This window comes from Camelina sativa, chromosome 13 (assembly GCF_000633955.1).
Source record: "Camelina sativa cultivar DH55 chromosome 13, Cs, whole genome shotgun sequence".
Classification (NCBI taxonomy): Eukaryota; Viridiplantae; Streptophyta; class Magnoliopsida; order Brassicales; family Brassicaceae; genus Camelina; species Camelina sativa.
This window is the reverse complement of record NC_025697.1, coordinates 7532834-7555905: the sequence shown is the minus strand read 5'-3', so window position 1 is coordinate 7555905 and position 23072 is coordinate 7532834. Positions and strand designations below refer to the sequence as shown.

The window sequence follows — 23072 nt, the reverse complement described above, 5'->3', positions numbered from 1 at the left end:
GAGTTAGTTTCTCCGGCGAAACCAACACCGAGAGAGCTCAAACTCCTCTCTGACATCGACGACCAACAAGGACTAAGATTTCACATTCCCACTATCTTCTTCTATAGACATAACCCTAAAGCTTACTCCGATCCAGTAGCAGTGATTCGGAGAGCCCTTGCAGAGACGCTGGTTTACTACTACCCGTTCGCAGGTAGGCTTCGGGATGGAGGACCGAACCGGAAACTCGCCGTGGACTGCACCGGTGAAGGCGTTTTATTCATCGAGGCAGATGCTGACGTGACGCTTGTAGAGTTTGAAGAGAAGGATGCTCTGAAGCCTCCTTTCCCTTGCTTTGAAGAACTTCTGTTTGACGTTAAAGGTTCAAGTGAAGTGCTCAACACTCCTTTGATGCTCATGCAGGTCAGTTTCACTACTAAATATCTATCATAGATACACAAATAAAATATAAATAAAAGTTTGGTTTACGTTTCTTGAAATGAACACTATTGGAGTTTTATGTATTCCAAAGAATGTTTTTTTCCTATGTTTTTCATACAACAAAATGGAAATATAATGTTACGCCTTCACGTTATTAGGTAACATTAATCTCGGTCATACAATTTCGTGTAGGTCACGCGCCTGAAATGTGGCGGTTTTATCTTTGCCGTCCGTATCAACCACGTAATGTCCGACGCCGCCGGTCTCTCGCTCTTCCTCAAAACGATGTGCGACTTCGCGAGGGGTTATCACGCGCCTACGGTTGCTCCGGTGTGGGAACGTCACCTTCTGAACGCCAGGGCCCCGTTACGTGTGTCACACGCACACCGCGAGTATGACGAGATGCCGGTAACTGGTACAGACAACGACAGTAAGGAAGACAATCTGGTAAGCCGGTCATTCTTCTTCGGCCACAAGGAGATGTCCGCAATACGGAGGCTCCTCCCACCAAATCTTGTCAACCGCAGCACCGTTATGGAAACGCTAACGTCATTTATTTGGCGTTATCGCACTGTCGCTATACAACCTGATCCAAACAAGGACATGCGGCTCATATTCATCGTGAGCGCACGTTCTAAGCTTACAACCCCGCCTCTGTCTCCAGGATACTATGGAAACGCGTTTGCGTTCCCGGTGGCAATCGCAACCGCCAGAGAACTAACTAAGAAGCCGTTAGAGTTTGCTCTGAGACTAGCAAAAGAAGCCAAATATAGTGTGACGGAGGAGTACATGCGATCACTTGCGGATCTGATGGTGACAAAGGGAAGACCAAGGTTTTCCTCGGACGGAGCCTACTTGGTATCGGATGTGAGAATTTTGGCAAACATAGATTTTGGAATTTGGGGGAAACCGGTTTATGGTGGAATCGGGAGGGCCGGAGTTGTGAATTTTCCAGGGGCTAGCTGCTACGTTTCAGCTGAGAAGAGAAATGGTGAGAGAGGGATCATTGTACCAGTTTGTTTACCAGAGAAGGCGATGCAGAGGTTTGTGAAAGAGCTCGAGGGCGTGTTTTCCAATTTCCATATCTTGTAAATTAAACAGTTCCAAAAGCCAAAAACTCTAACACAAGAAATGGATTGTACATCCTCATAATATTTTATAACAAGTTTCGACTTTTCAAAACCAAAGCTAGGGGCCAAGGCAGACTACCGTGGATGAATTGGCCATTTGGAATGTTATTTTTTTTTTCGTTTATTTTCTAACTCTCGGAAGATAATTCAAACGCCACCGCAGTAACGCACAGGGATTAATAATTTAATCAACACAAGCTATTTTCAAACGTCTTGGATTTATTTAATGATAAGATAAGAAAGTTGGGCAATTATAACAAAATTTTAATTTTTTTTTTTTTGACTGCAACAAAATTTTAATTTAAAGATAGTGGAAGAAGTAAACAAATGTGTGCAGTAATTAATTAGTATTTTATACATGAAGATAATTAAGGGTAATCAAAGAATTGTAAACGAATGTGTGCTTTTTTTTTTCTTTCTCCTTCACTCTATATATTGAGATCATTACAAGTTTGTAACCATAAAATAAATACTATACCAGCAACAGAGCTGCAAAACCCTTCACTGACCCTGCCCACAATGTCTGGATCTCTGACGTTCAAGGTTCACCGGCAGAAGCCAGAGTTAGTTTCCCCGGCGAATCCAACACCGAGAGAGCTCAAACTCCTCTCTGACATCGACGACCAAGAAGGACTAAGATTTCACATTCCTACCATCTTCTTCTATAGACACAACCCTAAAGCTTACTCTGATCCAGTGGCAGTGATTCGGAGAGCCCTGGCGGAGACGCTGGTTTATTACTACCCGTTCGCCGGCAGGCTTCGTGAAGGACCGAACCGGAAATTGGTCGTAGATTGCACCGGTGAAGGCGTTTTGTTCATCGAGGCAGATGCTGACGTGACGGTTTTAGAGTTTGAAGAGAAGGATGCTCTTAAGCCTCCTTTCCGTTGCTTTGAAGAGCTTCTGTTTGGCGTCGAAGGTTCAAGTGAAGTGCTCAACTCTCCTTTGATGCTCATGCAGGTTAGTTTCACTAAGGAAACATTACAAATACACAAATATAAATAAAGTTTGGTTTACTTTTCTTCCAATTTTACTATTTAGTTTGTATGTATCCAAGTTATTTTCCTATATTTTTTAATAACAAAACGAAAATAATAGGTTCGACTTCACGTTATTACGTGGAAAAAATATGTTGGAGCGAAATAGTACGTTAATAGTGATGATTATATAATTTTGTGTAGGTCACGCGCTTGAAATGTGGCGGTTTTATCTTTGCCGTCCGTATCAACCACGTAATGTCTGACGCCTTCGGTCTCTCGCTCTTCCTCAAAACAATGTGCGACTTCGTCCGGGGTTATCACGCGCCTACGGTTCCTCCTGTGTGGGAACGTCACCGTCTAAGCGCAACAGTCCCGTCCCGTGTGTCACATGCACACCGAGAGTATGATGACATGCCGGTAACTGATACGGAACACGGCAGTAAGGGAGACAATCTCGTAGACCGGTCATTCTTCTTCGGCCACAGGGAGATGTCCGCAATACGGAGGCTCCTCCCTCCGAATCTTGTCAACCGCAGCACCGATATGGAAACACTAACTTCATTCCTATGGTGTTACCGCACTGTCGCTATACAACCTGATCCGAACAAGGAGATGCGACTCATATTCATCGTCAACGCGCGTTCTAAGCTTAAAACCCCACCGCTGTCTCCAGGATACTATGGAAACGCGTTTGCGTTCCCAGTCGCAATCACAACCGCTGGAGAACTAACTAAGAAACCGTTAGATTTTGCTCTTAGACTAGCAAAAGAGGCGAAATCTAGTGTGACGGAAGAGTACATGCGATCGCTTGCAAATCTGATGGTGACAAAGGGAAGACCAAGCTTCTCGTCAGACGGAGCCTACTTGGTATCGGATGTGAGAATTTTTTCAGACATCGATTTCGGAATATGGGGGAAACCGGTTTACGGTGGTATTGGGACGGCCAAAGTTACGGATTTTCCAGGCTCTAGCTTTTACGTTTCAGCTGAGAAGAGAAATGGTGAGAGAGGGATCATTGTACCAGTTTGTTTGCCAGAGAAGGCGATGCAAAGGTTTGTGAAAGAGCTCGAGAGTGTGTTTAGCGGTCAATTTGCATTCAATGGGGGAACCAAAAGCCCTACTAAATTGATATTGTCTTCTCTGTAAAATGATTACTGTGGTTTAGAAGTAGGTATCTGCATTTCCAATCGAGTTACCCTATCATATGATTTTATAGGATTATATGCGGTGAAGATGTGGAAAGTTTAAACAATATGATGTGCTAATGCCTAATGTATAATAGCAAGGGAAATTTGAGAGTTGGGGCTCATTCAAACTCCATCAGGGGACCAAAACCAAATGCTACAAAACTCCCTTATTGATAACCTCAATGCAATGATTGTTAATAATTTGTTGCTTGAGGGATTTGGAAAATTGAGAAATGATTTGTTTTACGAAGATCAAAAGGTGGTATATTCTTGATTATAAACAAGACGCTATTGGATATTCGTCTTTGGACCAGAAAACAACAATAAACACCAGGAAGTTACTGGACAATGTAGAGAAACCAAGTACCTCAGGAGTGAATGAGGTTGGACAAGGCAGAGGTGTCCAAAGCATTAAACTCCTTCACTGCTGCATCTACCACAAGGCCTAACTTCACAGCATCACCCTCACTCTGCGCCTGTGTCCACCAATTGGAGAATTCGAGTGAGTATTTGGCTATGTAAAAAAAGTCAAGCTTTATACATATATGTTTACCTCAATGTTAAGGGGAAGAACAGGATCGTGGAGAGAAAGTCTGAGAAGAAACCATCCACCAAAGCCGGAAACGCGGATCTATTTTTTTTTTAAAGAGAGATGTAAAGAATTATATTATGCAGTGGAGACAGGTTTTAGGGAGAAAGCAATTTTACACTCACCCCTTCATAGTTAACTGGAGCTCTTTTAAGATTTGGATTTGTTTCTATTGAGTTTGACAAGTGTTGCAGGACCTTCTCTCCATACTCCCGGAAATCTCTACAATTTCCAGTGGTTAGTAAACTGCAATAAACGAAGTTAAAAAACTAGTCACGAACTGAAGCAAGTCATCAATCATACCTTCCTTCAAGGTCGGGATGATTCTTGTTGATTTTAAGTCTCAGTTCTAAAGCCACTCTGGGCTCCTCCAGACCTTCAACAAGATCTGTTAAAACTTTGCTGCCACTCCCTTGACCAGCAGCTCGGGCCGCAGCCAGTTTATTCAAGAGTTTTACCTGCAGGCAAACTTCAGTTTCATATTATGTTCTTCAGTTCATAGCAAACATGTAATTGAGAAAATAAGCAAACCATGAGATACGCCCCATCATCGAGCCAATGGTTTTCTTTTAGAGCTCCATGACCACTGGTTTCTATAGCGAGATGTGATTCTTCTCCGTTGGAGTTCTGCCATCACATCACAACTCATATATTCGATAAGAAATATCAACTGTCCGTAAGAAGTAAAGCTTCTTCTGCCAGAATGTATAGTTTCTTTTTTTATGATTAACACTCTTAGACATTGTACCAAGTCTAGCGCAACTTAAATATGTAACAACAATTGGCACCAAAGCATGAGTTCTATGATCATCAAGATTTATTACCAAGCGAATAGCTTCATCAATGACATTCTTGTAGCCTCTCTTGAACCTGTGATGCTTTCCGCCTGTAGCAAGTTTGGATCAGTGAAAAATTCACAGAAAAGTAGAACAAAATGGTGGTTAACTGTTGGCATACCAAGCTTCTTTTCAATGAATGTGGTCAAACCATCCGAAGTAACACTGTCTGTAACGATAGTTGTGCCAGGGTGCTGGATGGACAAGGAAAGAACATCAGGATATAAAATTCAGTTAATATAGAATATATATGATACCCAGTCACGGTTGTGGTGAAATGGTTAGATAATCTCACTTCCTCTAGAACAATGGCAGAAAGCAAGGCAATAAGACGATTACGGTTGAACTCACGGCCAGTTGAATCCACAGCAGCAGACCTTCATAAAATTGTTTGTAAGAGGCAATCTAACAAATTCTCCTAAGTAACAGAGATAGCTGGAGTTACTACCTATCAACGTCAGTATCAAAGATGATACCCAAATCAGCCTTATTATCAAGAACAGCCTTGATTATAGCTTCCATTGCCGACTTATCTTCCGGATTAGGGATATGATTTGGAAACATACCTGATATCTAGAAGGTTTGATCAACTATCAAATTAAAATAGGCTAAGATATACTCATAGGCTTAGATATTACCATCGGGTTCCAGAAATTGACTGCCAGAAGTAATTGCTCCTAAAGGCTCAAGCACCTTGGCCTGTCAGGTTTCAGATGAAGAAACCATCAACTGCGAACCGGTAACTGGATTAAAAGAACAAACTGCCTGAACCGAAAATTTTCACGTCCTATCACCTACAACTGAAAGTATGAAACATGAGCACTGAACTTACAGCAAAAAATCCTCCAGCTCCATTTCCAGCATCAACAACTATATGGAATCCCTCTAGAGGCTTCTCTAAGAGTCAGAAACGCCACAAATTAAGGTTGTTATATTACCAGCAGATAAATGTAAGTTCAGAACTATATTGATTATACGACAAAAATTCCTGAAAAAAAAAATATCTCAAAGGAGTAATACCTAAGTCGCCTGCTGCTCTCCTAACTGCCTTTACAAGACCAGAGGTATATACTGACATATAGTCAACCTTTTTAATAGAAGAAGTTTCTCTTTGTGATTTCTTCAGATTTTCATCAGAAACGTTCTTATAAATATCTGCAGCTCGCTCTAAAATGTTTTTGATATCAACCTTCCCAAGCCCTCCATCACTGGTAAAGAACTTGAAACCGTTCCTGTTGTAAGGAAGATGGCTTGCTGCTCAAAATAAGAGCATCATACCATATGAAGTACAAAACGGAAAAGTCTCCTTAAGTGATGACTACTGTAAAGAGAAAAACTACTTGTTATGAAAATCGAAATCAACAACGTACCTGTTATCATGATAGCTCCATCAGCTGGGCACAAGAACGATTCATCTTCAGTCAATGTACTATTAAACATTGCTGGTGTTGATGCTAGTCTGCAAAACAAACGTAAACCTATATTCAAGACATGTGCTTCAATAACTTAAATTGGAAACGTGATTTAAACAACCATATGACCCAGCAGCACAACCTACACTACACTCGAGAGTTATCAAAATTCTTGATTGTTACATCGCTTCCATTCCAGTTAAATGCAAATATAATTTTGTAACAACATCCAGTTAAACTGAATATTCCAGAACAACAAAGGCTTGTCATCACTCACCCGAATTGAACAACATCTAATCCAGAAACACCAAGACCTCGAGAAACCGCCTCCTACAAAACAAACAATGGAATTGCCAGTGGAAAAAGTACTTATTCCAAATTGCATAAAGAGACAGTGGTTCCACTAGTGAAAAAAACGTCTTAGGCAAAAATGGAGAATAAAAGAAAGGTCGACCAATCACATAGAGGTAAAAATTTAAAGACTCAGACTCTCAACAATTGCCACATGGAAAAAGTCCAATAAATGAAGGATTTAGATTCCTACCAACAAGGTTTGTGCAGATATGCGAGAGTCATGGCCAATAGATACTCGCAAACGTCGGGATTCAGCCTTCTTCTTGTGTTGCAGCCATTGTCCAAAAGCAGCAGCTATGGCTTCAGAAACTGGTTCAGGAAGGCTTAGAGGTTCCCCCTCAACCCCAGGGACCGCTAAACCCCGAATATCACTGGGACAAAGAAGTGAACCATTCCAAAATGTAAATGCATAAGGAATTTTCTACATGTCGTTGAACAGAGAAAATTTACTAATATTTAGCTCGTAAGTGCCGTATGGTTCACCTGCCGTTCTGAAGCTTCAGAAAATCTATTTTGCCAAGAGACGGCGCAGTAGCACTTGACGTAGCAGCTGCAAATGAAAGAACCAAAGTAAGGAACCAATTTCAACAAGAGAAGGAGAATTGAGAAACACCACATCATTTAGCTAAGAATCAAAAGGAAACCATACAGAATGCAGGGCTGATGGCAAGAAAATTAAAAAAAAAAAGGTAAAGAAGCAAAGCAAAAGCGGGAATCAGTGGAAAAGCTGAAGCCTATCAAGAGTCTAGAACGGACCATTGCAGTAAAAAGTAGTTTGCTTTGAAATAGCAGACAGGTATTTAGAGAAAGTGTGGGAACGCATGGAAGAACTGAGGTGCAATGAAAGCTTCCCTCTTGGATAGGGAAGTAAAGCAGAGGTTTGGCTTTGGAATCGTGTCTTAAACTGCTTATTTTGTAGGAAGCAGCTCTGTACTACATTAAAGTTTTGTAAAACCTTGCCTGAAAAAAAAAACCCCACCATAAGAATTCATAGTTCTATTTCTGTTTCTCGACGACTTTAAAACATAAAAAAAAAAAAGAAGGATAGGGCTTTTTTAAGCTATCGAATGAAAACTGAATCCGATATTTCCCAAAAGAAAAAAACAGTCGAGAGAGTTTCTGTAGTTCTATCACCTCCCCGTACCCACTTCCTAAAGAGCTCTCTCATATTATATCTAATATTACAAATCTCTATCTACATATACACTCCTCCAATGCCAACCGCGTTTCCCATTGGAGCTTATCATAAAACTTTCCTTAAATGATCTCAAGTCAACACATGCATAGTTGATAGAAAAAAAAAAAAGGTGAAATTTTACATAAAAGAAGCTACAAAACAGGTTCTGATCATCATGAGATTTTTGTTTGTGATGCAAAAAGGAAAAATTAATAAAACACTAGAGAAATCAATTAACTGGATCCAACTATGGAATCGAATAACGTAACAAATCATTAAAGAATAGTTTACCTTCCATTGGAGACTCTACAATAGAGCTCACGAAATTGAGGCGAGAGTAAGTTTATTTTCAGTTTGGAGATTGGAAGAAGATCGAAGAAGAAGGCTGAGAGTGAGACTTCGATTGTGTTAGTAGTTGCTAGGCGTGAAATAATTTTTTTTATTGAACAATAACGTCAAAGTGGGCTGGTAGTTATAATGGGCTTTACAAAGCCCTTCTTTAGAAGACCGTATTTAATTAAGGGCAATTGTTAAACCCTATCCCTAAAAACTAGTGGTATTTAAAGGAATTTATCTTTAATTAAATAGTGTACAATACACTGATTACTTTTACCACTGTACTCCACGACAGTGAGCGAAACTAATCTAGGATCACTACAAACAAAACACATGATAGTGGCTACAATTTACGATAATAACATCCACGTGGCATCAATTCACTACACTTTCCCCCAATAACAAAACTCATCAGTCTCTTTTGATTTCACTGATATACCCTTTCTTCACTTACTTCGTCTCTGTTCTGTTCCAAAAGCAAAGAGGTAGAGGTAGTAGTAATAATTCTTCCCATTCCCATGGAAGCTAAATCTATCGCGACATCTCTCGGTCTTGGTGGTGACCGCTTTTTGTTATTCTCGACTTCTCCGAGCTCTCTCTTCGTTTCGACATCCCGCATCTCCCGCCTCCCGCCGCTGCTGAAGCGTCCGTGTATACACGGTGGTGCTGCTGTCTCTGGTTCCGGCGTCAATGGCTTAACTCTGACTCGTCGTAATCCGATTGTTTCGACTCGTCGACTCGTTCCTGTTCGTGCAATTGACTCGGACTCGGACCTCCCTCACGAGAATCAGCAGGTGAGGTTTTAAATAAAATTTGAGCAAATTAACTATTCCCTTTCTTGTTATGATTTCGTTGAATTTTGTTAATTTGGTTTTGTATGTTTTTTTTTAATTGTTGGGGTTTTTGATCTCAAAGGGAGCTCCAGGTTTTGGTAAACTAAAGGAATACCAAGAATGGGATTCATGGACGGCCAAATTCTCCGGTGGAGCAAACATTCCCTTTCTTATGCTCCAATTGCCTCAGATCATCCTCAATTCCCAGAATCTTTTGGCGGGAAACAATACCGCCCTTTCTGCTGTTCCATGGCTGGTAATTACTATCTTGATCCATGAGAAACTCTTTACTCTTAAACCTGTTTGATTTAGTTTATGAAACTTTATTATAGAAAAGGGGGAATTCATTCTGTTTCTTGAGTGTGAAACTGCACCATTTTTTGAATACAGGGAATGTTGGTTGGTTTGTTAGGAAACCTTTCGTTGCTTTCGTATTTTGCAAAGAAGAGAGAGAAAGAAGCAGCTACAGTGCAAACGCTCGGAGTGGTCTCTACTCACATTGTCCTTGCTCAGCTCACGATGGCTGAAGCTATGCCTATGCAGTATTTTGTTGCTACTTCTGTTGTTATTACGATGGGACTCATATTGAACTGTTTGTACTATTTCGGTAAGCTTAGCAAACCTTTGTGGCTACTGTGGGAAGACTTTATCACTATTGGTGGACTCTCTGTTCTTCCTCAAGTAATCTCTCTTTTACTACTCTTTACCCCCCTCAAGTTTTGGTTTCGCATTAATAGATTCTATTGACATGTAATCCAAAGGCATTAGAGCTGACACATGTTTATATAAATCTGAATATGAAATTGCAGATCATGTGGTCAACTTTTGTCCCCCTTGTACCAAACAGTATCTTGCCTGGGACAACTGCTTTTGCTATTGCTCTAGCGGCTATTATTATGGTAAGCTTTCAAATACTTTCTTGCCAAAATTTGCTCGAAAATAATGCGTTCACATTGGTTAGTCATATCGTTCACTCTAGCCTCTAGGAGATTATTTCAAAACCTTTACTTGAAACTTTGTGGACCTCATTTAGCTAATTCTGAATCTTTGGCATTCCAACTTCACTTTAATCCTTTTGTTGTATCTTGGGATGTAAATTAATAGTCTAGCCTCTAGGAGATTATTTCAAAACCTTTCCTTGACTGGAAACTAAGCCATCGACAGAATCATGGTTCTGGGAACTGAATTATTTTACAGATACTGACTGCATTCTTAAACTTTGTGGACCTTGATATGCATTGAGCTAATTTCTGAATTTTTGGCGTTGCAACTTCACTTTAATCCGTGTGTTGTATCTTGGGCTTTATTAACAAAAACACCATGTCAGGAGACATAGGAGTTTTTAGTTATAGAAATGATGGCCGCTGTAAATGATTTGAACTATGAAAATTTGTAGTTGTTTTAAACAATTTGTTTATCTGGATGAAGTATTCTTCTTTTCTCTTAACTTTGGTCTGGTAAGAATTCAGGCTCGAACTGGGAAACTGTCAGAGGAAGGTGTTAGCTTTGTTGGTTCTTTATCTGGATGGACCGCAACTCTTATGTTCATGTGGATGCCAGTTTCCCAAATGGTACAACAGCGCTTTTTCTCTCTCTCTTTCTTTGAACGTTATCCTTAATGCTCTTTGACTATTGGATATCTGATGTTCTTCTACATTGCAGTGGACAAATTTCCTAAACCCGGACAACATAAAAGGCTTATCGTCAATCACAATGTTGCTCTCGATGATGGGAAACGGTCTTATGCTCCCACGAGCACTATTTATCCGTGATTTGATGTGGTAATAAATCTAAAGCTTTCTCAATTCGAACTCTTGCATCAGCTTAAACTATATTCACCCATAGTAACAAAACCACTTGATATTCATTAAACCGTGACGCAGGCTCACTGGTTCGTTATGGGCAACTCTCTTTTATGGATATGGAAACATCCTGTGCTTATACATGTAAGAATCTTTGAAAACCTCTCTTCTTGAATGGTGGTTTATGTCTTGAGTCCATGAGTTTACCGATAATTTGGTATTGTCCATAGGGTTAACTGCACCAGCAAGTCATTCTTTGCGGTAGCTACAATTGGTTTGATCTCATGGATAGGTTGGCAGACTCTCTTTGATTATCCTTCCAATTATACTTTTGTTCATAAAACTGAACAAAAATGCGTGTTTAATTCCCCATTTGTGTGAAACAGGACTGGCTTTGTGGAGAGATGCAGTGGCTTATGGTCACAACTCGCCGTTTAGATCTTTGAAAGAACTCGTTTTTGGACCATAATAAACTCAATAGAGAGTGTAAACGCCATACACGCGTTATTTTCATTCAAGCAAGTCCGTTCATACACATGTATAATTTTTATTTTTTTCCTAAGTTGTTGTATAAAACGACTATTTTGTGTAATTAAAGAGATTAAAATATATTCTACAAATTTGGAAAAAGAAAAAGGGCAATACGGTATATTAACTGAAAAGTACCAATATACCACCAAAAAAAAACATTTGTCTAACTTTATCAAGTGTAAAAATTTGCATAACACAATTTTTTTTTTTTTTGGTAAGGTTAATAATGTGATTTAAATATTAGCTAATAATTTTAAAAAATAATTATTAGTTTCCAATAAAAAATTTACTTCTAATTATACTATATAATTATTTTTAATAACTATATTTGGAAGATTTTATTAAGATTTTAAATTATGATTCTTTTATCATCTTTTTTTTATTTTATTTACATATTTTTTTTGAATAATCATATGATACATATAATTAATAAATATGTAAAAAAAATTCTGCATATGTTGTGATTTGAATTTTTAAAAACGAAGATATATTATTCAATCTATATATGAAAAACCGACTAAACACACAAACTTCCTCCTCCAGATCAATTGATCGCAACATGTACATAACACCATGGAAATCTAGTTTGGTAGCAGATATTGCAAATCGTATGCATTTCGATATCTATGAGCTGCAGGTTACATCAGTGCAAGATGATGTTGGTGTAAGAAAGCTACTACTTGGTATTAGTAATAGTTACATCCGCTAGTCAAAGAAGAGGGGGGAAAAAGATTATGAGAAAAAATTTCAAAATAATTGATGTGTTTGTGATTGTTTAGTTTCTAATTTGATTTCCAAAAAAATTTTGGAGGAAATAACTGTGTGTATTTAGTCAGTTATTTAAAATAATATACATGAAACAAATTAAAATAGTATAATATTTTAGAATAATTATTCTTCAAAAAGATATGCGTAGATTTCCAAAAAATTGCAATATAAAAAGTAAATATTGTATCAAATAAAATAACTTTTTAGAAGAAATAAACAGTAATTTTTATTATAAAATTTTGAAGAAAAAAAAAGACTTTTGAAATTGAACGAAAATTGAAACATTCCCGGTTCAGTATTTGGTTATCGAGGCTTCCCGGTTCAGTCTACGCAGTTGCGCTAAATTATATTGGGTCTTTAATTTTACAAGCCCAATTATGTTGGCCCAGAAAAAACCACATCCACATGTCTCTCTCTTTCTGATCTCACCTAAACCACACAAACCTCCTTTATTTAACGGCGAAGAACACTTCCCGTGAAACCCTAGAATCCCAAAATTAGGAGACGAGACAAAAATGGAGGACACGAAGCCACCACCATTGGGAGGAGGAAACAATCCTCAGCAGCAGCAGCAGCAACAACAACAACAACAACAACAACAACAACAGCTCCTCTATCAACACCAACTGCAACAACAACAACAGCGACAACAACAGATGTTTCTCTTGCAGCAATTGCAGAAACAGCAGCAGCAACAAGCAGCCATGTCTCGATTCCCATCGAACATCGACGTTCATCTCCGTCCTCCGGGTTTGATCCAGAACCGACCCATTAACCCGCCACAGCCGAACACTGCCCCTAACCCTAATCCTAGCTCTAATTTGGGACAGACTACACCGGGGTTTCAGCAGCAGCAGCAGCAGCAGATTGTGTCGAGTCAGCAGATGATGCAGCAACAGCAACAACAGCAGAAGCTGATGCGTCCATTGAATCACATCGAGCTTCAATGCGCTTATCAGGATGCTTGGCGTGTTTGTCACCCAGATTTCAAACGACCTTTCTCTTCTCTCGAAGATGCTTGCGAAAGGTTAGTCTTATCAATTCAATTAATTTTTGTAGATTATCAAAGTCACCTCTCATCGTGGAAGATAAATCGAAATCACAGCGATTTAGTTTTGTAGTTTCAATTAATGACATCAAAACATTGGTCTAAGTGATCTATCTATTAAATGATTGGCTTTGGTGATCTATCACATTTATTGGGTTTGAGTTCTTCTCTCTTAAGGCATCGCCCAAGGCTTTATGTTGTTCTGTTTGGTATTTTGATGATAACATATGTTACCCTTTTCATTAAATATAGCTTGTGATTATAAATTAAAAACGGGATCTTTGTCTACTGGAAGCAGGAGTCCTTGAATAGGTGTCTTTCTTTAAATGCTAGATGCTGCATCTGGTAACTTAGTTCCTTTATCTAGTGGTCTTGTTTTGTTTATATTGTTTAGTGTGAGATCCATTTTCCCGTCTATACCTCTGCATGGTCCTCATTCTTTTATGGTTAATGTGGATCTACAACCTGTCTTTCCTCTAAATACTTTCGTTTGTGGATCATTATACTCTTGGCATTTATTCTGTATGAAAAGGTTCCATCGGCATAGTATTAGCTTCGTAAATGTTATATAGATACATTGCCTTGTTTGAACATTCTGTATATGGTTTGATGTGTTCATTTCTCATATGCGTGTTCTCTTACAATCTGTGCAGGTTGTTACCTTATCATGTCGTAGCAGATTACGAAGCTGAAGAGGATGATAGGATCCTTGATTCAGACCCAACAGGCCAGGCCTTATCCCGCTCTCAACAATGGGATAACAACATTGCTGCTAAAGTTGCTGAATTCACGGCAACGTTTGAGAAACAGGCCCTAGCTTTTAATATAATAACTCGAAAGCGAACAATGGGAGAATTCAGATCCGAGGAAAGGTTGATGGTTGAACAAGCTTTGCTACAAGAAGAAAGGAAAGCATTGTTTGAACTGAAAGCAGAAATGGATAGGGAGAAGGCTGGCCGGGAAGCGCAGGAGGCTAAGTTGCGAATGGCGGCTTTAGCTCAAGCTGGACAGTCACAATCCCATGCTGAGATAATGGCTCGTAACCCATTGAGGGCTAATGCGGTTGGGAATCAGGGCAGCAATATTCCGCTAAGCCACGAGATGGGAGAACAGGGACGTAACATGAACCCTGATGAGATGATGAATGGATGGGGAAACAACAGTCAGAGAGAGGAGAAGGAACCTTCAGAAGATTTCTTGAATGATGAGGAGAATGAGAATGGGGAGACGGGTGAACAAGAAAACTGGCGTGAAGCAGGAGAATTCGATTTGAATAGCCGTTAGATGACCAAGGTGAAGACAGTTTGCAGTATCATGTATTTGAAACTGGTAAGGAAGTTCTAGTTGCTCTGGATAATACTAATTTAACTAGATTCAATCTGCTATATATACATATGACAGGTACTGGGTTCAGGTCAAGTATTATATGTGTAAGACAGTATATAAAATTGTTCTGGTTATGTATTATGTATTGGTCATGTATGGAGTGATTGTTTGCTATATTGTCACAGACTCATAGTTGGACTTGAGATTTATGATTGGTTACAGAAGATTTTTGGTTTGCCTTATTTATTTCTACATTCGTTTCAAGGATTTCGCACCACCGGCACTCTCACTGGTAGTGAGAATATATTTGCACCATTATATGTGCCTTTCAATCACTATTTAGTGTTTGTCTATTATGATTTGAAGTAAAAATAGTGTGAGAAGAAGTGACATTAAAAGGAATCACAGTGTGTGTGTGGGTAAAGCAGATTCTGTCTCCTCTAATCAGGTTGAGAATCTCTAATGTTTTGTAAGAGTTTTTTCTTCCTTTAGCTTGGATTTAGGAGTGCTTGGGAGACGTAGGGATATGGACCGAACAAACAAGAAACATAAATTGAAGAATTTGCAAGTAGGCAAACATAAGAAAAGATCGGTTGAGAGTGTTTTCCTTAACTTGTCATATATGGAATCAAAAGCTAAAACTAGATCATGTGAAGTGAAGGCACTAAAAATTAATTCAAAAATCACGGATCTCCAAACTTAAAAAAATTCAAAAGCTTAAACAATTCACTTATCCCTAAATTCCTAATTAGACATATTTATTCTCATAATTAAATCAATAAATATATCTCAGAAGATTTTGAACCATTGGCTTGCAGGTTCACAACTAACATCTCCGGTCAAACACTTGCATGAATTAGCAACAACATTGTTATCTGAATCCACGTCTAAGCATACCAACGAACCCTCATTAGTCTTGAACGACAAATGCATCTTTGTGGCCGATATTTGCATAATCTTTGTGCATCTCTTGCCAAGTTTCACACTTTTTCCGACCGCCGTTTCGCCTTCTAAGCAAGATTTGTGACCGCCTTTGATCTCAAGTACTCCATGATGAGAATAGCTCCACGGTTCGTCCTTTGTGCATGGACCTAACGTGAGCTCGGACTCATGGCACGGTGACTTTCTCACTAGGCAGAGTCCGGTTAACGGATGGAATATCTTGTGATGATTATGCTTTATACCGGGTCCTGCTCATTAATATAAATCAAAGTTCTGTCAATCATGTATCACTATTCACTACATACCATTATGATCTGATAAAATTACAAGCAAGATTGATTTACCCTTATGCGGTTGTTGAATGACGGAGAGCCTGCGGAGATAAGTAGAGTTATGAACATTGTGCCAATTCGCATCTAACATACCGTAAGATTCAACTACACCGCGTTTGCCTTCACGGATATAGTAAACTCCAGTAAGTGCCCAAACCGCCCAATCCATATCTTTCTCAGCCGCCCATGCCAACATACAACTCATGTACCTAATGTTACGGTTGATAAACACAATGTTAAGGTTGGTTGTTTGAACCGCCACTTATATATTAGCGTTTACATAGCATAAACAAATAAATGGTTAAAGCATTAGAATTGTTTGTAAACGCGTGTAACACAATCACCGCTTTTGTAATTTGATAGCGAGATATTAATTCATAACTTCAAATAAAGATAAACCAGTTCTTCCCACAAATGTGAATTCAATGAAAGAACTTAATATAATGTAAATGTATGCATACCTGTTTCCTTCTAAATCGCCACCTCTTTGATCGGTCCCACACTTGCTCAAGAACAACGGAAAGCCTTGTTCGAGAACGAAACCACCGGTACGACGTTCCTTACCGAACATTTGGCTGCAAAAGTCGTTGACGTTGTGTGACTTCCATTGACCAGCACCGTTCGTGAACGCATACCAATGAAGCTCCAAGACAAGATTTTTATTGAAGCTAAGATTCACTGGACGCTTTTTTTAGGAAACTTAGGTCAACATCGAAGTTAAGCCCGGAGAGTATGACCAGAACGTTAGGGTTTGATGTATGCACTGCTTCTGCTCCTTTTTGCATGTATCTACGTACATGTGAACAGAAAAAGGAAAAAAAATTTATAAACAATCAGATTAGTGTATTATTTCTATCTATTATTTCTATGCGTTGATTCTTGTTGTTACTTTACGAACATTGGATTCCTTCTTCCTATATCAACCGATAAATACAATGAATATAAAAATCATATGATCATTTTTTTAGATTTACTTGTACTTAATCATTATTGTGGATTTAATTATTTATAACAAAAGGGAATATAATCGGCTAAGATCTACAATATAGAGACAAATAATTATGGATAATTAGCGTGCATTAATTTCCTTGGACTTCAAGCTTCACATGGGCATTATTATGATAAAGATCCCAAAAAAGGGAATTTATATACGTACTTGTACCAATCTTTTGATGTATGATTGTAGCCTCTAAGTTCATTTCTCAGGCTCATACCGACAACGTTGTTTACGTTCAAAAAGATTGTGGCCATCTTTTTAAGACCGAGCATCCATAGATCCGGGTTGAATTTCGGGTCGCCGAAGAACGCATCCGGGTCATCGTTGCTGCAACACCACCCCGGCACGGTCTTGTGGTTGTCAAGTATCACCATCACATCATGCCTCCCAAGACTATGCACCACCGCCTGCACAAAGTGTTGCCTTGCATTAGAATATAAAGTTGAAACAAATAACAATATATATTCCCTTAAAACAGCCTTTCTGCGATATATTTTTCGCAATTACAACGATAATCAGATCTCAAAAAGAAATGAAACACGTATACACAACAAAAATAAAGTGTTTTAGTCATGCATACAGTTTTCAGTCACAAACCATACACTTAACATACATATGGTTGTCCAATTGAAGATGAGTGGAGTATAGCTTTTTTTGTCTTTTTTACATTTCATATTTGTTATTAATCTCACAAGCGATATAGGATCCTAAAAAGTTTTTCTATTTACTTTTCTTATAACTAGGTTTTGAACCTACGTAGCGTGAGTATATTTGATATATTTTGATGAAAACTATATATGATTGATGACAATAGCAAAGTATTATCATATAAAAAATTGAAATTAGTATTAAGGAAAAAGTTAAATTTTAGATATACAATTTTTTAAAATATAAAAATCAGTTGTGTTATAAAATCATATCTGATAAAAAAAATTATGAATTTAACTCGACATCCAGGCGAGGTGAATTAAATAGATGACCTCACATATTCTAAACCATTTCTTTGACCACCAGAAAAACAAAACATTTTATCATCATGAATTTAACTCGTTTTCATATTTAATTGATCGCTACCACCTATGTTTTCGTGTTTTTTATTCAATCTTTTCTTATTCTTCATATTCTTTCTTGTCATTTTTATTGTCAAATTTTGTGGTAATCGTCATCATTACTTTTACCATCTGGTTTCTCGCTATACTCTTTTTCTTTTTCATCCTCGTCAACTTTTTCACGTTCTTCCACTAAAAAACCTTTTTTTAGACTACCACACAACTTGTTAATCCATCAAACTCCAAGAACAAAATCATTTCTTTTCTCATTAAAATAAAAAATAAGATAAAAAATAAAAAAATAATGAAAAAATTTCAACTTAGCTATAAAATCATACACAAAAATATGTTTTACAGCTCGTAAGAAATAAAAAGCACAAACGTAGATAAATAAGATAATTTTTGTTTTACATAAATATTTATAATATTTTAAACTTTTTAAAGGTTTCTAAATATAAATTTTGAACCTTTTAAAAAGTTTCAATATTTATAATATTTAAAACTTTTCAAATTTAAAAATTATAATATTTAAAAACTTTTTAAAAGCTAAAAACTTGTAAAAGTTTCAATATTTATAATATTGACACCTGATAAATCAAGCTTTCCTGCTCATTCGTTGTTGGAAGCATATTAATCTTATTTATACTGGTTCTCAACCATTGTCTAAAAATTTTCTAGCCGATGTGGGATATTGTGCATAGTTCTTTTATTTCCATAAATTTAAAATTTTCCTTTTTCTAAAAAATTCTGGAAATTTAAAAAAATGTTAGTGAATGACATGTCAAATCCTGATTGGTTGTTTAAAATAATTCTTAATATTGAAAATTCTGGAGATTTTTTAAAATGTTAATTAGTGAAGTGTCTAATCACAATTGGAGGTTTAAAATCTTATGTTGACGCCTTTAGGAGCTTATAACTCCTACTTTTTATTAGTATAGATGAGTTGTAGAAATAATAGAAGTAAAGAAATGAAACAAATAACAATATACTTTACCTGAAAGACATTAATAAGAGGAATATTGATAATGGATGGATTGTGAGTGTAAATTCCTTGAAGCTCATGATCCAATCCATATCTCTCAAATGATTGTTTTACGGTAACATTAAAGGCTAAAGTGTCATTAATCATTAACTCAAGTGGCCAAGTGAGCCTAACACAATTGAAACCCATGTCTTTTATCTTCTTCGAAATGAAATCCATCGGCTGGCTGCTCAACCCCTCTGCTACCACTGGCTCAAGGTGAGAAGGCCAGTTCGTGCAAGCTAGCTTCACTCGGTGGCCTTTCTTGTTTACGATCCATCGTGACTTTGTGTATAGTGGATAATCTGTTGCTAGGGTTAGAGATAGTGATGACAAGAGTAATAACGAAAAGAGAGTTAAAGGAGAGATTGCTTTTGCCATGCTAATTTCGTAGTGATATTGCGTTTGAGGAAGATCTAGGCATTAAGTATATATAAACTAATATACATAACGTGAAATGAAAGGTTTTTGTCATCACGATATTAGGAGATTTGTTGAGTAGTTTTTAAAGATAATTGACTAATTAAATTAATATTTCAGGGTATAGTTTGATGATAGGTTTCAAAATGTAATTAACTATTTTTACGGAACACTGTGGATAGATTATCTTCTTGCCACACATTTTGGATAATCCATAGTGTAGTTTTTTTTTTAATTGTTCGAATATAGTTAAGAGGATAAGTCAATATAGATCATCCGCCTGAAATATGGAGCAAGTAACTTGGGTAATGATGTTCCTGAACGTTAGGTAATCTCGTTTGTTTTTCCTCTATATATGATTAACGAACGAAAGGTAAATAATATATGAAGAAGACTGAAGACAGTAAAAAAAGGCATGAAAGAACACACATGTAGTACAGTATAAAAGTAGAGAAGGAATGACTTGTTCACGTCTAAGTTCTACATATTTGTCGAATCTCTTTTATCATATCTATCAGTTACGCAGTTTTCATAAGACGATCGATAGTTTTTTTCAACAGTTTTTTTCGGAACTTCTTTTTTTTGTTAATTTGTTTGGTCCAATAAATTGTGTGTGTATATTATATTGATATGATTAATCAAAAATAATAGTTATGAATAGAAAATAAAGAAGTTGTGGACGTCTCGTAGGCTATGTCGACTGCCGCCACATGTCGACCGTGAAGTTGGTCACGTTGTCTCCCAAACTGGAAATACTTTGAGCTGTATACTTCATTCGGAACCTCTAGTTTATTCTAAATTTTAGGATTTCTTTAATAATATACTATAAAACTATCATTTTCTAAAAGATATTTATGTCATCTGATCATGTTCTTCTTTTTTGATAATTATGTAATCTTGTTTATTAGTATTACTAATTAAAATTCAAAAAAGATATTTTTGATTGACAAAAAAAAAAAAGTTTAAAGAAAAGGGCTAATTACTTGTTAGAGAGTCAACAATATGCTCAAGAAATTTCAATATCTGTTTCGGGTTATCAATATAGAGGTCGTAATCTACTCGAGCACTCATTTTAATAATTATGGAAACTTTAAATTCAACATTTAGTGGGGAATTAAAAAGAATAGTTTAATAGACTGTGACAGTCCACTCCATTGGACCATTAAAACACACACACACAAAAATAAAAACTACACGCCCTTATCGAGCGACGAATTTTTTGTAACTTGGATCAGAAATTTCAATAAAGTAATTAAAAAGAAAAAAAAGAGGAGTAGAAGAAGAAGAAGAAAAACACATGCGAAATTATAATGGACTGCCTCTGTTTCCTTATCTCTTTACTTACACACTCTCCAGGTCCCTCACTTGTCTCATTGGACCTCTCTAACTCTTCTCTCTCTCTCTCTCTCGTGTTTAAATTCTTCTCCTCTTTCTCTCCACATTTCTTGTCTTACCAATTCCAAACACACTCATAATTAAAATTTTCAATCAACCAAACTCCAAAAAAAAAAAAAATTACCATTCTTCTTGATCATGAAACGAAGCCATCAAGAAACGTATCTTGAACAACAAGAAGCTCCTTCAATGGCCGAATATGGCAAGAAGCTTGAAGGTAGCAGTGTTGTTGGTGGAGATGATAGCATAGACGAGCTTCTCGCTGCTTTAGGGTACAAGGTTCGATCTTCGGACATGGCTGATGTCGCACACAAGCTTGAACAGCTTGAAATGGTCTTGTCCAACGATGTTGTTGGCTCTTCTAATAGTTTCTTAAACGACACGGTTCATTACAACCCTTCTGATCTCTCCAGCTGGGCTCAGACCATGCTCTCGGGGCTTACCTACTACCCGGATCTTGACCCGACCCGGGTTTGCGACCTGCGACCAATCACAGACGACGATGAGTCTTGTTGCAGTAGCAACAGCAACAAGAGAATTCGACTTGGTCCTTGGTGTGACTCAGTTAGCAGCGAGTCGACTCGTTCCGTGGTGCTGATCGAAGAGACCGGAATCAGACTCGTTCAGGCGCTAGTGGCCTGCGCCGAGGCGGTGCAGCAGGAGAACCTGAGCCTCGCGGACGCTCTCGTGAAGCGCGTGGGATCGCTCGCGGCTTCTCAGGCCGGAGCAATGGGGAAAGTTGCCACCTACTTCGCCGAAGCCCTAGCTCGTCGTATTTACCGGATTCACCCTTCCTCCGCAGCCGTTGATCCTTCCTTCGAAGAGCTGCTTCAGATGAACTTCTACGACTCGTCTCCGTACCTAAAATTCGCACATTTCACGGCCAACCAAGCGATTCTAGAAGCTGTTACGATGGCGCGTGGCGTTCACGTAATCGATCTAGGGTTAAATCAAGGGATGCAGTGGCCGGCGTTAATGCAAGCCTTAGCCCTCCGACCCGGTGGTCCACCGTCGTTCCGTTTAACCGGCGTTGGTGCTCCGTCGAATCGTGAAGGGATCCAAGAGTTAGGTTGGAAGCTAGCTCAGCTGGCTCAAGCAGTCGGCGTCGAATTCGAATTCAATGCAATAACGACGGAGAGATTATCCGATCTCGAACAGGATATGTTCGAGACCCGACCCGCATCAGAGACTCTAGTGGTTAATTCGGTTTTCGAGCTTCACCCGGTTTTAGCCCAACCCGGTTCGATCGAAAAGCTGTTAGCTACGGTTAAAGCGGTTAAACCGAGCATCGTAACGGTGGTTGAACAAGAAGCGAACCATAACGGCGTCGTTTTCTTAGACCGGTTTAACGAAGCGCTTCACTACTACTCGAGCCTGTTCGACTCGCTCGAGGATAGCGCTGTGATACCGGGACAAGACCGAGTCCTGTCGGAGGTTTACTTAGGGAGACAGATTTTGAACGTGGTGGCGGCGGAAGGAACCGATCGGGTCGAGCGGCACGAGACGCTGGATCAGTGGCGGAGAAGGATGGGATCCGCCGGGTTTGACCCGGTTAATCTCGGATACGACGCGTTTAAACAAGCGAGTTTGTTATTGGCGTTGTTCGGCGGCGGAGATGGATACAGAGTGGAGGAGAATGACGGTAGCCTAATGCTTGCGTGGCAGACGAAACCGCTCGTTGCTGCTTCGGCTTGGAAACTCGCGGCGGAGTTGCGGCGGTGATGACAATGACGACGTCGTCACAAAGAAGAAAACAAAAAAAAAAAACTTAGGGACCTTTTTTTTTTGATATATAAAATAAAATAAAATTGCGAAACCGTAACCTTTATGTTTTTGTTATACTGTGACTTTACCCCACTAGTTTCGTTTTATGATATTTCGGCCGAAATATTCCGTGCTTTTTACTTTTTGGACTCCATTTGTGTGTGATTTGGTCGTCAAGATTCGAAAACGAGGAAATTGTGTGTATGTAAAACAGCACGAGGGCACGACCGAGAGGCGAGAGTAGTAGTGATAAAGAAGTGACGTTATTTATTTTATAGTTTATACTATAATTTTGCAACGAATTGACCTTATTTAATTTCATCCTAAAAGAGTTGTGAATGACGCATGGATGAATTTGGACCGACTCGATTGTTCTTAAACGTTTGGGGAGAGATGACGACGATGAGAGAAGCAAAGAATTTA

The 23072-nt window shown here is 38.4% G+C and overlaps 6 protein-coding genes and 1 pseudogene across 7 annotated transcripts in view; 5 read left to right on the top strand and 2 right to left on the bottom strand.

Moving 5' to 3' along the window:
• The window catches only part of LOC104735796 ((Z)-3-hexen-1-ol acetyltransferase-like), a 2000-nt gene extending 413 nt beyond the window's left edge, over positions 1–1587 (top strand). Inside the window, exons 2-3 of the mRNA XM_010455651.2 lie at positions 194–402; positions 613–1587. Of these exons, the coding sequence (XP_010453953.1) occupies positions 194–402; positions 613–1512 (1109 nt within the window). The 3' untranslated portion in view covers positions 1513–1587. The remainder of the gene's footprint in view (positions 1–193; positions 403–612) is intronic.
• LOC104735797 ((Z)-3-hexen-1-ol acetyltransferase-like) lies at positions 2035–3850 on the top strand. Its single transcript, XM_010455653.1, has 2 exons — positions 2035–2510; positions 2732–3850. Exons 1-2 carry the CDS (start codon positions 2070–2072, stop codon positions 3674–3676), a joined length of 1386 nt encoding a protein of 461 aa, XP_010453955.1. The 5' UTR covers positions 2035–2069; the 3' UTR covers positions 3677–3850.
• Positions 3943–8509, bottom strand: LOC104735795 (phosphoglucomutase). Of its 2 annotated transcripts, XM_010455649.2 has the most exons (18): positions 8377–8509; positions 7665–7868; positions 7392–7458; positions 7099–7279; positions 6832–6884; positions 6513–6601; positions 6163–6396; positions 5975–6039; positions 5781–5841; positions 5591–5708; positions 5438–5519; positions 5264–5336; positions 5131–5192; positions 4838–4933; positions 4610–4764; positions 4432–4528; positions 4271–4348; positions 3943–4193 (listed from the first exon to the last, which is right to left on the bottom strand). In XM_010455649.2, exons 1-18 carry the CDS (start codon positions 8381–8383, stop codon positions 4086–4088), a joined length of 1830 nt encoding a protein of 609 aa, XP_010453951.1. In that variant the 5' UTR covers positions 8384–8509; the 3' UTR covers positions 3943–4085. The 2 variants fall into 2 exon arrangements, with proteins under 2 accessions (XP_010453951.1, XP_010453952.1); XM_010455650.2 differs by lacking the exon at positions 7665–7868.
• Positions 8853–11686, top strand: LOC104735794 (maltose excess protein 1, chloroplastic-like). The gene is made up of 9 exons (XM_010455648.2): positions 8853–9215; positions 9337–9510; positions 9645–9935; positions 10064–10153; positions 10724–10825; positions 10917–11035; positions 11138–11200; positions 11287–11348; positions 11443–11686. The coding sequence occupies exons 1-9, from the start codon at positions 8940–8942 to the stop codon at positions 11523–11525; spliced, it is 1260 nt and encodes a 419-aa protein (XP_010453950.1). The 5' UTR covers positions 8853–8939; the 3' UTR covers positions 11526–11686.
• Positions 12817–14971, top strand: LOC104735792 (putative uncharacterized protein DDB_G0271606). The gene is made up of 2 exons (XM_010455647.2): positions 12817–13382; positions 14057–14971. The coding sequence occupies exons 1-2, from the start codon at positions 12871–12873 to the stop codon at positions 14685–14687; spliced, it is 1143 nt and encodes a 380-aa protein (XP_010453949.1). The 5' UTR covers positions 12817–12870; the 3' UTR covers positions 14688–14971.
• Positions 15519–19451, bottom strand: LOC104735791 (annotated as a pseudogene).
• Positions 20681–22792, top strand: LOC104735790 (DELLA protein RGL3-like). The gene has a single exon (XM_010455646.2). It carries the CDS (start codon positions 21024–21026, stop codon positions 22605–22607), a length of 1584 nt encoding a protein of 527 aa, XP_010453948.1. The 5' UTR covers positions 20681–21023; the 3' UTR covers positions 22608–22792.